This window comes from Clavelina lepadiformis, chromosome 2, assembly GCF_947623445.1.
Source record: "Clavelina lepadiformis chromosome 2, kaClaLepa1.1, whole genome shotgun sequence".
NCBI lineage: Eukaryota > Metazoa > Chordata > Ascidiacea > Aplousobranchia > Clavelinidae > Clavelina > Clavelina lepadiformis.
The window spans coordinates 2,032,599-2,046,699 of record NC_135241.1 but is presented as its reverse complement, the minus strand read 5'-3'; the positions used below and the strand labels follow the sequence as shown (position 1 = coordinate 2,046,699).

At 37.0% G+C, this 14,101-nt stretch overlaps 1 protein-coding gene, 1 long non-coding RNA gene and 1 other non-coding gene across 3 annotated transcripts; all 3 read left to right on the top strand.

Annotated features, from left to right (window-relative positions):
* Positions 1–2,203: 2,203 nt before the first annotated feature.
* LOC143446749 (octopamine receptor beta-2R-like) lies at positions 2,204–3,715 on the top strand. The gene is made up of 5 exons (XM_076946527.1): positions 2,204–2,401; positions 2,544–2,831; positions 3,025–3,170; positions 3,327–3,449; positions 3,656–3,715. Exons 1-5 carry the CDS (start codon positions 2,236–2,238, stop codon positions 3,713–3,715), a joined length of 783 nt encoding a protein of 260 aa, XP_076802642.1. The 5' UTR covers positions 2,204–2,235.
* A 2,525-nt stretch (positions 3,716–6,240) lies between these two features.
* Positions 6,241–6,322, top strand: Trnas-uga (transfer RNA serine (anticodon UGA)). Its single transcript has one exon. It is a non-coding gene; the product is annotated as a tRNA-Ser (tRNA).
* Positions 6,323–11,993: 5,671 nt separating this feature from the next.
* Positions 11,994–12,918, top strand: LOC143447078 (uncharacterized). The gene is made up of 3 exons (XR_013114024.1): positions 11,994–12,108; positions 12,328–12,430; positions 12,606–12,918. It is a non-coding gene; the product is annotated as an uncharacterized LOC143447078 (long non-coding RNA).
* Positions 12,919–14,101: the final 1,183 nt, after the last annotated feature.

The following is a 14,101-nucleotide window of genomic DNA, read 5'->3' as shown; positions in this document are numbered from 1 at the left end:
TTTTGTATCGACTTTACCTAAGCCCGGTATTAAGGTACAGTAAAGCCTGAAAGGCAAATATGATTTGCATTAAAATGTATTTTGTTGTAAATTAATGTCATAAACATTTAATAAGATAAAAGCGGTAAATTAAATACTCTCAGGAACATTTTCAAGTCAAAACTTTGGTTCAAACACTTTTGTTTCTAAAATGTAATATACTATGTATTATATTTTGTTGGCAAAGCATTGTACAATTTCACTATTGAACCACGTTTAGTTTTACTTTTATTCATCACTGGTAAATAAAGTTCGTTGTCATAAAATTGTGTTAAAAACTTTCCTTTAATTTTTTTATTTCTACAAATTATCACCTAATTTTAAAAAGGTGGCGAGATTGAAGTGATTAAAACAAGGAAAGTCATATTTTAAACCGACCGACTTATTGTTATTGCAACCGACTTAGAATTATTAATTAATTAGTGCATATTTTTATTAGCGTGTTACTCATAATAACTCTAAATAAATCGCTTTATTTTACCATGAAACGTAGTACATGTAAATTAAAATGAATATTTTATGATTATAACTACAGTATATTTCGACATAAGATATGAAGAAAGATTTGAACACAAGATTAAAAGAAAATTATAAATGTTTTATCGAAATCACGGAGTTCAAGTCTGCAAACACCAATAAACGAACATCAATAAAAACGATCTTCAAATTAAACTATCTGACAACCACAGACTTATTGCAGGTCAGTATTGATTTCAGTAAGGGATGTAGAAAGACAATGAGCTTTCAATTCGAAGAAATAACATTTCCTTATATGAGTAATATCGGCATAAAAGTATGTTACAAACTACAACAACAACATACTGCATGTATACTGTACGTTGAAACGTCGCTCAACGTGCATTATGGAGTAAATCCCGTTTCGCTGAATTGGTCAGCCATTAATCAAAAACTTTATTCACGGTGAAGTTACGAAAGTTATTGTTGGTTACTCGGGTTATTAAACGTCAATTGAGTTACTAAGTTACAAAATTTAATCAAGAAACTCAAATATTACCAAATAATATAGAATTAGCAATCATTTCACGGCTTACCAGATATTTTTTAACGCACTTGAAAAACAATTTTGGACTGTTGAAGAAACTATTTAAAAAAAAAACGTCAAAGCGCAAAAGGGACCTGAGAGCAACAAAATAAAACAATTTATTTTTATTTTTACTTCGTGGTAGTTATTGAAATCCAAAATTTAATCTTTTACATATCTGGTACATCTTATGTTCTTTGGTGGGTGAATTGCTCGGCAGATTTATTATTATAATTTTCATAACTTACCATCGTTTCCTTAAGAACTTTTCATTGTGTGGTTCAAGAACGGGATTCCCGACTAAGCAATAGGAAATGAAAATTAGATTAAAATCTAATCAACACAACAGTGAGGTTGATTGATGACACAGCAAAGCAGATGGAAATGCCGAAGCAAAGAGCTCATAAAATCAATTCAACACGACATTTTATTATGTATTTATTTTTGTGATATTTACTCTAAGTGCTGAGTTTATGAAAGAACATTTTGTTTATATCTCATAAAAAATGTTCAGCTACTATAAACACAAACGGTATATAGGTTATACTATTTTACAGATTATCTGTAACTTGATTTAATTAGTAAAATGTTTTCGAATATCACAGCATTAGTGTGAAGCCTGTAAGCAACAACAGTGCAACCGAACGAGAGTAACCGCTCGGTGAACGATTTTACTGGATCAATATCCAAGTACAGAAAGCTTAATTGCAAGCCAGTAGAATACTGATGGAAATTTACGGTGTAAATCCTACATTTGGAGCCACGAAGTCATCAATGTTTGAACCGACACAAAACTTCAGTCTATCTTCAGCTCTCAATAGAAGTGACGTATCAATACATCGGCCTGCTGGGATGCCAGGCATGTTACCAGCAGTAGATAGTATGTGGTTAACTTCGAATGATCGTTCATTTTGGACAAGGATATGTATACTTTGAAACTGCATGCTGTGACATTAACACTATACATGGTGCATTTTACAAAGGTCAGGTTTTATATAAAGCATTGCCCGCTTCTTTATTTCGCCCCTAATTTCTCTTATCCTTCAGGCAATCGCTCCCAACGTTGTAGCTATCCTGGATTTTGCGGAAAAGGCAGAATAGATATTTATCGAAATTGTTTTAACAAAACTTTGCTGGATTGTGAAGAATGTGGAATGGCTGGTGGCGCTGTAATATTATTGCTAGCTGTGTCTTTGGGATTGGCCATTTTGACTGCAAACGCTTTAACGATGCTTGTGGGTATTCGAAGATGTAGACGTGGCAAGGCGAATAAATTGGACATCTGCAGAAGCTCACTGGCGCTAGCCGATGCCTTGACAAGTAATGAACAACTTTCTGCAGTTAAGCCTAGTCAGAACACGTTAAAAAACTTCTTATATATTTACAATGAAACCATTTTAAATCTATCATTTTTGTCATTATCTATCTCATAAACAGCAAATTGAATTCTGAAATATTGCAGGTGTACAGCCGTTAGTAGTGGTGCCTTACAACTTTAGCTGGTCGATGAATATGATGCCGGAAGAGCTCGACAAAATGCGTTTGGCTTTGCGGGGATCACCGCAAGCATATGTTGGGGGAATATCGTATTTGCTTGGGATCACTGCCTCAATGAATCATCTGGCTTATATGGCAATAGAGCGATTCTATGCTGTTGCTAAGCCGTTCAACTACAGATGGCAAAGCAAAAAATCAGTTTATGTTGGGTTAGCAATGACATGGATTCTATCAGCAATCGCCATTTTTCTGAGTAAGTTTTAAGTGAGTAAATGTTTTCGTGACTTACGGTATATAATAACGAATAACAATTCATTACAAATAACAATAGTTTTATACGCATTTAAAGTCTATAACTTACTGGTTTATCTTAAGTAACCAGCAGTGTTATATTTGAATATAAAGCGTAGGCATGAAGTAGTCAAATAAGCAAAGCTTTTGTATAGTGACTTTCTTTCAAGAATGGACGTTTGATTACTCTGCAACACTTTTCGTCTTTATTCCGTCGCCGAACGCAATAAACTTAGAACGCAGTCGTGTTGACTCTCTTGTTCCTCTAGCGGTGTTGTATTTTCTCCCTTACATATCAACTGTGAGTTTGAATAAATAATAATAGTTTTAAAAGTGTCACCATTAATTTGGAGTTTGAGTAAAGGAAGTGTAAGCATGAAGGAATTGAAACAAGTAGCTGTACACATGTTCCAATGTTTGTTACAATATGAGATATTAATGAAATTTGGTTTTGCAGAGCGTTTTAATTGTTGGAACTGCTGTGATGATCTGTCGACGTCAAAAGGTTGGAGGAAATGGACTTCAACAAAAACATTCAAACTCACAAAGGAATCGTTTGCAGCAAAACAACCACGCACTGGTGACAGTTGCTATAATGCAAATATGTTTTACAGCCACTTTTCGTAAGGGATGCTCAATAACAACTGTACAGTATATAGCGTATTAATTAGGAAAATGTGTGTTAGGTATACAGCCCATATACTCCTTCTGTAGCCTATGCTTCTTCCATTAATTTAATTGTCAAATTTAGCTGTTTTTAAGCTTTTTCAAATTATTCATGATTAGTTTTCAAGAGTTTTTGTATTTAACTGCATCATCAATGAGTGGGATAATCGAAGGAACTAAATTACTATTACTGCTAAATATGATCACATCATAAGCCCGTGTGTGCAACAAACTAGGCAACAGACTTTACATACTTGTCATATCTTTTTCCAGTTCCGACTTTAGTTGCATCCGCCTTGCTTTATAGTCATCAAATGGATTGCGATGTTCTCTCTAAACCTTATTTTGCAAGTTTTTACTTCACTTTAAGCAACAGGTTATCGTTCATCTATACTTTGTGTTGTCTTTCTTATCTTTAACTTAGCAATTTACGGTAACTTTTTTAACTTTTTTAAACTTCGTTACACCATTTTCCCTTACCAGTTGATGTTATTTTTGGCAGTCTTGTCAACGTCATAATTTACAACATACGAGACAAGGAATTCCGAGAAGAATTGTTACAAATTTTACGTCAGAAATTCAGATGATAAATGTCAGACATGGACCCCATAAAGGGACAACAACATTGATCTTGAAACTAAAATAAAAGAGTCTTGCATTATAAATATACTTGCATTCTTGGTACCTTGTGCAATGAATAGGACTTGGTTTATAATCTGAGTTGATTTTACATTCGTCTCGTAATCCGGGTCTGTCAGTCAAAGTCGCCCACATTAATGATAGACAGTCATATCATAATAACTATCATAACTATCATAACTATCACGGGAAGCGCGAAACGTAGCAGATCTTAGATTTTTGCTTTTGTTTTAATATCGACGAGAATATCATGATAGCATCTGGTGCTTCATGATGGTATCTGTAATATCTGAATAAAAGAACTGAACAACAATTTTCGTACATCAAACGTTCGTCCTGCGTAATTTCTCTTCTTAAATGATTCAATTCGAACATTGCACAACGCTTTGAAATCAAACAATATTCAAGACCGTAAACGCAGTAAAACTAATTTTGTTTGTGTGAGAAGATGTTGCAGTGAAATTCCAAAGGGTGCGAACTGTGAATTGCATGATAAGTTTCTTGGTGTATGCAGCAAAAATGACAAACGAGTTCACTGTAACTTGAAACAAACCTCAACGTTTTATATTATTGTAAAACATAAACTTATTACGAAATAAGCATGATCACTCATTACTTTTGAAGAAATGTCGCTTTTTCTGATTTTACTCAAACTTTTTCAGTATTACTAAGCATAATTTTGTATAAGACTCACAAACACGCTAACACAAAGAAGTATTGTGCATAATATAGTCTACTCATGCATTATGTAAGGATGCATATTGCAAACATTCCAAAAAACTTTAGAAGTGTTTTTTTCTGCGTAATTTGCGTGATTTGCGTCTATGAACTGAGAAATCTTCTTCTTTATGGACCACAAATAATCCCCCATCATGTTGCAGCTCCACCTTCCTTGGTATGTTCTTTCCATGTCAGAAATGTCCTGGTGAAACCTTTCACCATTTTCTTCGCTTACATCACCCATATTTGGACTGAAAAAATCAAGGTGAGAGTGCAGATAATGCATTTTCAAGGACATACGACATCCCAATTTTTCTTATTCCTCCATCAGATTGTTCAACAAAACTTTATAGTTATCGCTTCGTTTATTACTAAGAAAAAAAATTAACTACTTGTCGAAATGCCTTCCATGCTTCTGCTTCTCTCGTAGTCATTTTATGTTTAAGTTCTTTACACTGGAGCATAAGTCGAACCTGCGGCCCAGTAAATATTACCCTTAAAGAATTTTGATCTGTTTCTGCCACAATACCGGATGTTATCGGGTTAAATTATCTGATATTGGGTTTTCCATTAGACGAGATGTCAATATATTTACCAATAACAAAAAAATCAGTAGAGATCATCTAACAATGTTTACATACAACAGTGGAAAAATCGGTGAACGTCGATCGACAAGATGCAGGTTCAAACCAGCGGGCCGCAGAGTGACGAGCCAACAACCGTTTGATGACCATAGACTGACGTCTAGGCCACCAGCTGGCTAGACTCACGTCTAGGCCACCAGCTGGCTAGACTCACGTCTAGGCCACCAGCTGGCTAGACTCACGTCTAGGCCACCAGCCGGCTAGACTCACGTCTAGGCCACCAGCCGGCTAGACTCACGTCTAGGCCACCAGCCGGCTAGACTGACGTCTAGGCCACCAGCCGGCTAGACTGAAAAATACAGACTTGAAATCTGGAACGATATTTTTCAAATGTAGGCGCTTAGGTTAACAGAAAGTCAAACTGAAGGAAATAAAAGAAGTTTACTTTAGTACTTAAAATTTGGTTGAAACTAGCTTTTAGTTAACTAGGAAACTCTAGTTTAACAAGGAACTGAAAAAAGTGGCAGCAAACGTTAACATAAATTTTTCATAAGAGATTCGAGAAAAGTGCCATTTTAACAATTTGCATTGTAAATTAAGCACAGTTGTCGTGGCCGAGTGGTTAACGCGACAGAGTTGAAATATGTAGGGCTCTGCCCGCGTAAGTTCAAATCCTGCCGACAACGCGGGATTGAAATTATGTTTTCATAAGAGATTCGAGAAAAGTGCTAGTTTATTTATTTGCATTGAACATTAAGCACAGTTGTCGTGGCCGAGTGGTTAAGGCAACAGACTTGAAATCTGTTGGGCTCTGCCCGCGCAGGTTCGAATCCTGCCGACAACGCGGATGTGAAATTATGTTTTCATAAGAGATTCGAGAAAAGTGCCATCTTATTTATTTGCGTTGAACATTAAGCACAGTTATCGTGGCCGAGTGGTTAAGGCGACAGACTTGAAATATGTAGGGCTCTGTCCGCGTAGGTTCGAATCCTGCCGACAACGCGGGATTGAAATTATGTTTTCATAACAGATTCGAGAAAAGTGCGATCTTATTTATTTGCATTGAACTTTAAGCACAGTTGTCGTTGGGCCCTGCCCGAAATCTGAATCGAATCCCCGATTCCTGCCGACAACGCCGATATTACTTTTGCAATTTCAAATGGATAATCGGAAATGCGCCATTTTATCTATTTCATCTGTGCATTAAGCACAGTTGTCGTGGCCGAGTGGTTAAGGCGACAGACTCGAAATCTGTTGGTTCCTGCCCGCGTAGGTTCGAATCCCGCCGACAACGCCGATATTACTTTTGCAATTTCATACGGATATTCGGAAATGTGGCATTTTATCTATTTCATCTATGCATTAGGCACAGTTGTCGTGGCGGAGTGGTTAAGGCGACAGACTCGAAATCTGTTGGGCCCAGCCCGCGTACGTTCGAATCCCGCCAACAAAGCCTATATTACATTTGCAACTTAATCTGGATATTGCATATTCATTCATAAGAATATGAAACTAGGGGGCGGGTGGAGGGTACACATACAACAGTGGAAAAATCGGTGAACGTCGATCGACAAGATGCAGGTTCAAACCAGCGGGCCGCAGAGTGACGAGCCAACAACCGTTTGATGACCATAGACTGACGTCTAGGCCACCAGCCGGCTAGACTGACGTCTAGGCCACCAGCCGGCTAGACTGACGTCTAGGCCACCAGCCGGCTAGACTGACGTCTAGGCCACCAGCCGGCTAGACTGACGTCTAGGCCACCAGCCGGCTAGACTGACGTCTAGGCCACCAGCCGGCTAGACTGACGTCTAGGCCACCAGCCGGCTAGACTGACGTCTAGGCCACCAGCCGGCTAGACTGACGTCTAGGCCACCAGCCGGCTAGACTGACGTCTAGGCCACCAGCCGGCTAGACTGACGTCTAGGCCACCAGCCGGCTAGACTGACGTCTAGGCCACCAGCCGGCTAGACTGACGTCTAGGCCACCAGCCGGCTAGACTGACGTCTAGGCCACCAGCCGGCTAGACTGACGTCTAGGCCACCAGCCGGCTAGACTGACGTCTAGGCCACCAGCCGGCTAGACTGACGTCTAGGCCACCAGCCGGCTAGACTGACGTCTAGGCCACCAGCCGGCTAGACTGACGTCTAGGCCACCAGCCGGCTAGACTGACGTCTAGGCCACCAGCCGGCTAGACTGACGTCTAGGCCACCAGCCGGCTAGACTGACGTCTAGGCCACCAGCCGGCTAGACTGACGTCTAGGCCACCAGCCGGCTAGACTGACGTCTAGGCCACCAGCCGGCTAGACTGACGTCTAGGCCACCAGCCGGCTAGACTGACGTCTAGGCCACCAGCCGGCTAGACTGACGTCTAGGCCACCAGCCGGCTAGACTGACGTCTAGGCCACCAGCCGGCTAGACTGACGTCTAGGCCACCAGGTGTCTTTGCAGCAAAACACCAAGGCATTGGTCACAATTTCTATCATGCACATTTTCTTTACTACCACCTTGCGTAAGAAATTTTTTACATTTTTATGTGATTTAAGGGTTGAAGTAAAAACCAATCAAACGACTTTCAGTAAACTGTTAAGTGTTCCAATTGTGTGTCGTATGAGTGTTTTCGACGATTTCATTAAACTGAAACTTTAAAATTTCACCCAGAACTTATACAAAGTTTGCATTTTCAATTCCAGTTCCGATAGTATTTTTAACTGCCCTGATTTATAGCCATCTTGTCGATTGTGTCAACATCTCTCAACCCTACTTTGTGAGCTTTTTCATCTCTTTAAGCAGCAGGTGGGCTTCTGATGAAATAGATAGAACTCCGTACAGCACAACCTACAATCAAACTTTTATCTGGTATTATAAGAGCTTTGACTGATTAACTTGGTCTGCAATGTTTCAACAGTTTTATCAACGTGATAATCTACAACCTACAAGACAAGGAATTTCGAGATGATTTATTTCAAACATTTTGCCCGAAACGCACGAGAAAGCCATCAGTCTGAATGACCCAAAAGAAAATAATTATTAAGCACCATATAAACTATTGTTCCTCTTAAAATGTAAATACATGCTCATTGCGTAGATCTGAGTTCTATTATCATACAACAGGTTTATAAATTTGGATACTGTTAGCCGGTACCACTACTGGAAACTATGCTGTTGATTTTTATCAGGTTTCTTGTTAAATTTTTAATCACGTTACTAACCTAAACCACAAATAACAAACTAATTCCAACAAATAATTAATCAATAATTTTAAACAAATAACAAATTATAACATAACAATTATTATGATTGAAATCACAACGAACTTTCTACAAACTTACAGCAGCAAGTCATTTAGATTAAAAAGCGAAGACAAGAAGGCATGTAAGAGAAACTTAGAACAATCAGAAATCTTAACATTGCTGGTTATTGCTTGCTATGGAATGCAGTAGCTTGATTAACGTGTCTGCAGTAATATAAAATAATATAAAGAGTATCGACTTGTTTCACGTTACAACCCTTGAAAAGTACCACAAACGCAAGGTATAAAAATTACGTTAATATAAAAAGTGCAACGTTTCTGGTTAATTTTCAAGTCAGTTGATGTTCATTTTATCAGTCAACGGCCGTTTATGAAAATATGGAAAGTTAAAAGGCAACGACAATGCTGGCAAAGCTCGAACTCGAACTTAATTGGCCAAAATAACGGCAACAGTCAAACGACAATATAGCCATTACGGTTAATTACCAAGCTTGTTTATTGAAGTTATATTAAATACCGCATATGAAAGGTAGTACAAACATTTTGAAGTTAAATCGATAAATTTGAGTTTATAAACATTGTTTGGTCTGATTCCAATTAATTCGAATTTATCTTAAATTTTGTGATTTTATTTTAAACTATGGTTTTTACAAGATGTATATCAAGTGATATTTTAAGTAAATTACTTAAACTGCGAATAAATAACTGAGAAAGTAGCAAACACTGAAAACGATAATCAGTTTCATGCCGGTAGTGAAATTGAATATCACTCTATTTAATAAGCGACAAGTTTCACTTTTTGTTCGACTGTAAAATAAATCAGCTACGATAGATCACCAATAGAGTTCAAAAGGACAGCAGCGGTAATAAACTGATTGATAACAACAGCAAACTAACACTCAAAACACGTTTGCAAATTTCTACAAGGTTGTTCCACTGAGAGCAATATGAAATGAAAATCGTGATACCATGGGGAATTGTTTTTCTGTTATTAATGCATTAACTTTCCAAAAGTCAAATTATTGGGTAAAATGACCAAATATTATCATTAAATAACAGCATTTTCGGAACCCCAGTTTTAAATAGTTTTACCAGTTTACTTACTGTATGTCTGAGCATCATAAGGAAAATTTCGCTTTTACGTAACTGTTCATATACGTAAATATTAATTTGCGGCTTATTATTAAAAAGCCGCTTATCTTTACAAGGCAGAATTATTTGAAGAAATGAAATAGATTTCGACAAAGCGAGAGGAAATTACAGACAAATAATATTCATGAAGATAATAATTGTTTATCAAAGCACATTTGATGAATGCGAAAGAAAGAAAGATGTAAATCGATTTCTTTCTACTTAAAGGATTTGAAATTACTGTTAAGGACATACTAGTATATCTATAGTATACAGTAGGTCGAGAGGTGTAAAGTAAATAAACAGGAGCTTTTAGTTTTATTACTTAAGCAAGGCAATCTATGGATAGACAAGAAAGCGAAAGTGCCTATATGCGAAACATTTCTGCAATTTTGTTGATTGAGAAATGTAGTTAAATGCTTGTGTGCAAATTTTATGAAAATTTCAGTTAAATATACAGTAATTTTGATATAGTGCATGAAAAAAATGTGTAGGTCTAAATTGAAATATCAACTGAAAATAAGCGCTTCAGAAACCTCCGCATTTAAACATGTATATTTAGTGCCAAAAATTTATTGTATAAGTGCTTATAAGATATTAAATATTGGTTGTCCTTTATTAGCTAAATGGAAGAGTATATGCAAATGTATCAGCCTGCTGCTCTGATACCGGACAGATTACCAACAGACTATGGCTTGTACGAAAAAAACTGTAAGTCAGACAAACAGAATGACCAGCTAGAATTTGAAGCAACGATTATACACACAGAGTGTAATTAATGCCTAACTTTGTTCAACGGTTGAGGTCAAATACAATATGTTCTCTGTTTTTTCTTCAAAATGTCAATGTAATTCCAGATAATCACTCCCTGCTTTGTGCTTTTCCTGGAATTTGTCGAGCCAATACATCGAATGCTTCAACAAAACTTTGCTCGATTGCCAGGAATGTGGAGTATTTCGTGGAGCGCTCTTTTTATTTCTAGCGGTATGCTTGGGATTGGCAATTTTGGTTGGAAACGGTTTAACCATATATTTGGGTTTTCGAAGATGTAAACGTGGCAAAGCAAGTAAAATGGACATTTGTAGAAGCTCACTGGCGTTTGCTGATATTCTGATAAGTATGAACATAAAATTCTGTAGTTAACACAAATTATTCCGATGTTTTATGTTTACAATATAATTATATTTTCTAAAAATATCCCTTTTTCGAAAAAAAAACACTCCGAGCACCAATGCCTCCTTGTTTTGCAGGTATTCAGCTGTTGGTTGTAGTTACTTACAATTTCAGCTGGTCAATGAATATGACACCGCTTGGGCTCGACAAGGAGCAATTGGCTTTGCGGGAATCGCCGCAAGCATATGCTGCAGGAATATCATTTCTTCTCGGGATCACTTCTTCTATATATCATCTTCTTTATTTGTCAATAGAGCGATTTTACGCAGTAACAAAACCGTTTAACTACAGATGGCAAAACAAAAAATCAGTTTACGCAGGAGTTGCAATGGTGTGGATTTTATCAACAATGACCGTATCTCTGAGTATGTTTAGTTGTATTATATAAAATCTAGACATATGATGAGTGGCGACACTTTTTTTCATAATTGTTGCGATTGACTGCCCTTGCAACGTTCCATTTTCGTCTATAGGAACCTGCCTAAATGTAGATACAATATATATATAACTTAATCTTCAACTGCAGCGTTGGGAACCGATATTAACACAATATTAGTTAGCTGCATAACCAGTAGCTTACATTGTTTTTCAGTTTGTTTAGTTGAAGACGTCACCTATTCCTATTCCACAACGGTATTCGTTTTTTACCCATCTATTACAGTAATAACTCAGGGGCAAAATTATCATGTTGCATTTGCAATAGTTACGATCTTTTATGTTGTACCGTACATTCTAACGGTAAGTCTTCAATATATATTAACTAAGTAAGAATGAAAAAAAATTTGAACTATAACTTCCGACAAAAACAGAAGTAGCCTAAAAATAGAACAAGTGGATTGTAACAGCAAAAGCTGCAGAATCGATAACTTTCAGTTTAACAATCTGTTTACATATTTTATCGCAGAGTGTTTTCATTATTGGAACCGGTATTATGATTTCCCGACGTCGAAAGTTTGCAGGAACACTGGCACAAAAACGTAAAAGTACGAATCCAGAAAGTTGCTGTTTGCAACAAAATAAAAATGCGTTGGTGACAGTCGCGATAATGCAAACTTGTTTTACCATCACCTTGCGTAAGAATTTGTTTAGCATATCATGTAATGAAAAATAGCTATAAAGTCATTTGGTAAAAAGTAAACTGCAACTTGAAACAGCTTTCGGTCCTTTTAACAGGTAAATGTAAAATCATATCTTAAAACTCACAGTCTATATACCCGTACTAATTAGCCTATACTGCTATATCTTCACCAAAACACATGTATAGGCCTAATAACGCTTATTTTTGGTTTCAGTTCCATCAATTCTTTTTTCTTCACTGCTATATAGTCGTTATTTAAGTTGTGACAGTTTATCTCAACCCTACCTTGTAAGTTTCTACATCACTTTAAGCAACAGGTGAGATTTTGTTGCTTTAGTTCGAATGTGCTAAATCGAATCGCTAATCGAATATAAATTGCTTTATAACTTGTGCGTGACTTCTAAGAATATTTCAATACTGTAAATAAGTTCTTGTAAATTGATAATAACATTTACAACAGTTTTTACGTCTTGGTGAATTCTACTTTTACAGTCTCTTCAACGTCATAATCTACAGCTTACGGGACAAGGCCTTTCGTGAAGAAATGTTGCAAGCTCTGTGCTGGAAGTTCGGAAGAAAGCTCACAGAATCAATTACATCAAAAGAAACCACCGGCCTTAAAACGAAAATATGATATTTCCATGTACAATCTTTTGCTTCATTTACATATAGCATTGTAAATACTTACGTGCTTGGCATGCTGAATACATTTCATTTATATGTACAGCGCTAGATGTAACTATAGTGTAGTCATATTTGTTTTACAAAGTCGACAATCTAAACTGAATACAGAAGTACAAATACACTGAATACAAATGTTTGTTAGTTTGTACGTTTGTAAATAGTACGGATGTGAAATTTTTTTGGCGAAATTTTTTTTAGTTTTTTTTTTTTTAGCGTTTTTAAAAGTGCTATTTTTCGCAGTTTTTTGCATTTTTTTCAATTTTTTGCATCATGTATTTTCTAGACAAAAGGTATCACATATTTCAAACAGTACTGACGTTTATTGAAACACAAATGCAGTTTGTTTACAAGTAAAATTAACACACTCTTATCACACTGTTGAAATTTTCTGGTGAACTCCTGTATGACGCCTGGACTTTGGTCAGTCTTTGTAGGTGACTTGGGTGTGATATTTTTTGAAGCATTCTCCTGGATGAAGACCAGGTTTTCTTTGGCATGTTTCACAAAAGAATAAGGTGGTTTTCCTTTGTTCTTTGGTGTTGCAAACCATGCAATTCTTTGTGTGACCTCTTGCTCCTTTTTTGATGAAATGTGGTGATTTGTTGAGGCGCTCAGCAGAATCGTTTTCACTTGGCCTTCCTCGTTTCGGTTTCCTGTTGCGGACGTCTCCTATTAGTTGCACAATCACCTTGTTTCTATATTGTAGGTGTCTTGAATCTCTAATGTGTTGCATCTCCTTGTAAACCAAGAATGAGTTAACCATGCATACTTCAACCAACCAGAAAAATAGCTTTCTCCACCACCGCAGCGTTTTTCGTGTGAAGGAGTATGATGCGCAGTAATGATCAGAATGATCAACTGCGCCCATGTTAGCTGTGTAATCACGGATTACATCAGGTTTCTCTACATCTTCCTGCCTCCCATTTCGCCAACGACTGTGGGGTGCAGTGTCCACATTGTGCCAGGTGCTGAGCATCAGTATCAAGCGTCTATCTTGCCATCCAAGTGTTAGAATATTTTCTGGATGACGGTATGCTTTCAACTGTAAATTTTTCAATCGCAAACGCTTTACTTCAGTGGGTAGTCCAACCCTATTCTTCTGGATAGTTCCAGTAAGGTGGATTTTATTCTGAAGCAGTTCTTTTGCTAGAGTGTAGCTTGTATAAAACCGGTCTGTATATATATGATAACCACTTGCTCTGACTTTTGACAGCAGCTTGCCAACTAAATGCATCACGATCCTCGATGTAAACGGCAGATCTTGACGCGACAAATTTTCTTTAATTCAGGCAAAGTTAAATCTT

Excerpts from the sequence above, each read along its gene's own strand:
- LOC143446749 (XM_076946527.1), top strand. The coding sequence starts at position 2,236 with ATGGCTGGTGGCGCTGTAATATTATTGCTAGCTGTGTCTTTGGGATTG. Across the intron at positions 2,832-3,024 it reads AGCAATCGCCATTTTTCTGA|TGACTTTCTTTCAAGAATGG; the intron begins GTAAGTTTTAAG and ends GCTTTTGTATAG. Across the intron at positions 3,450-3,655 it reads AGCAAAACAACCACGCACTG|TTTTCAAGAGTTTTTGTATT; the intron begins GTGACAGTTGCT and ends ATTCATGATTAG.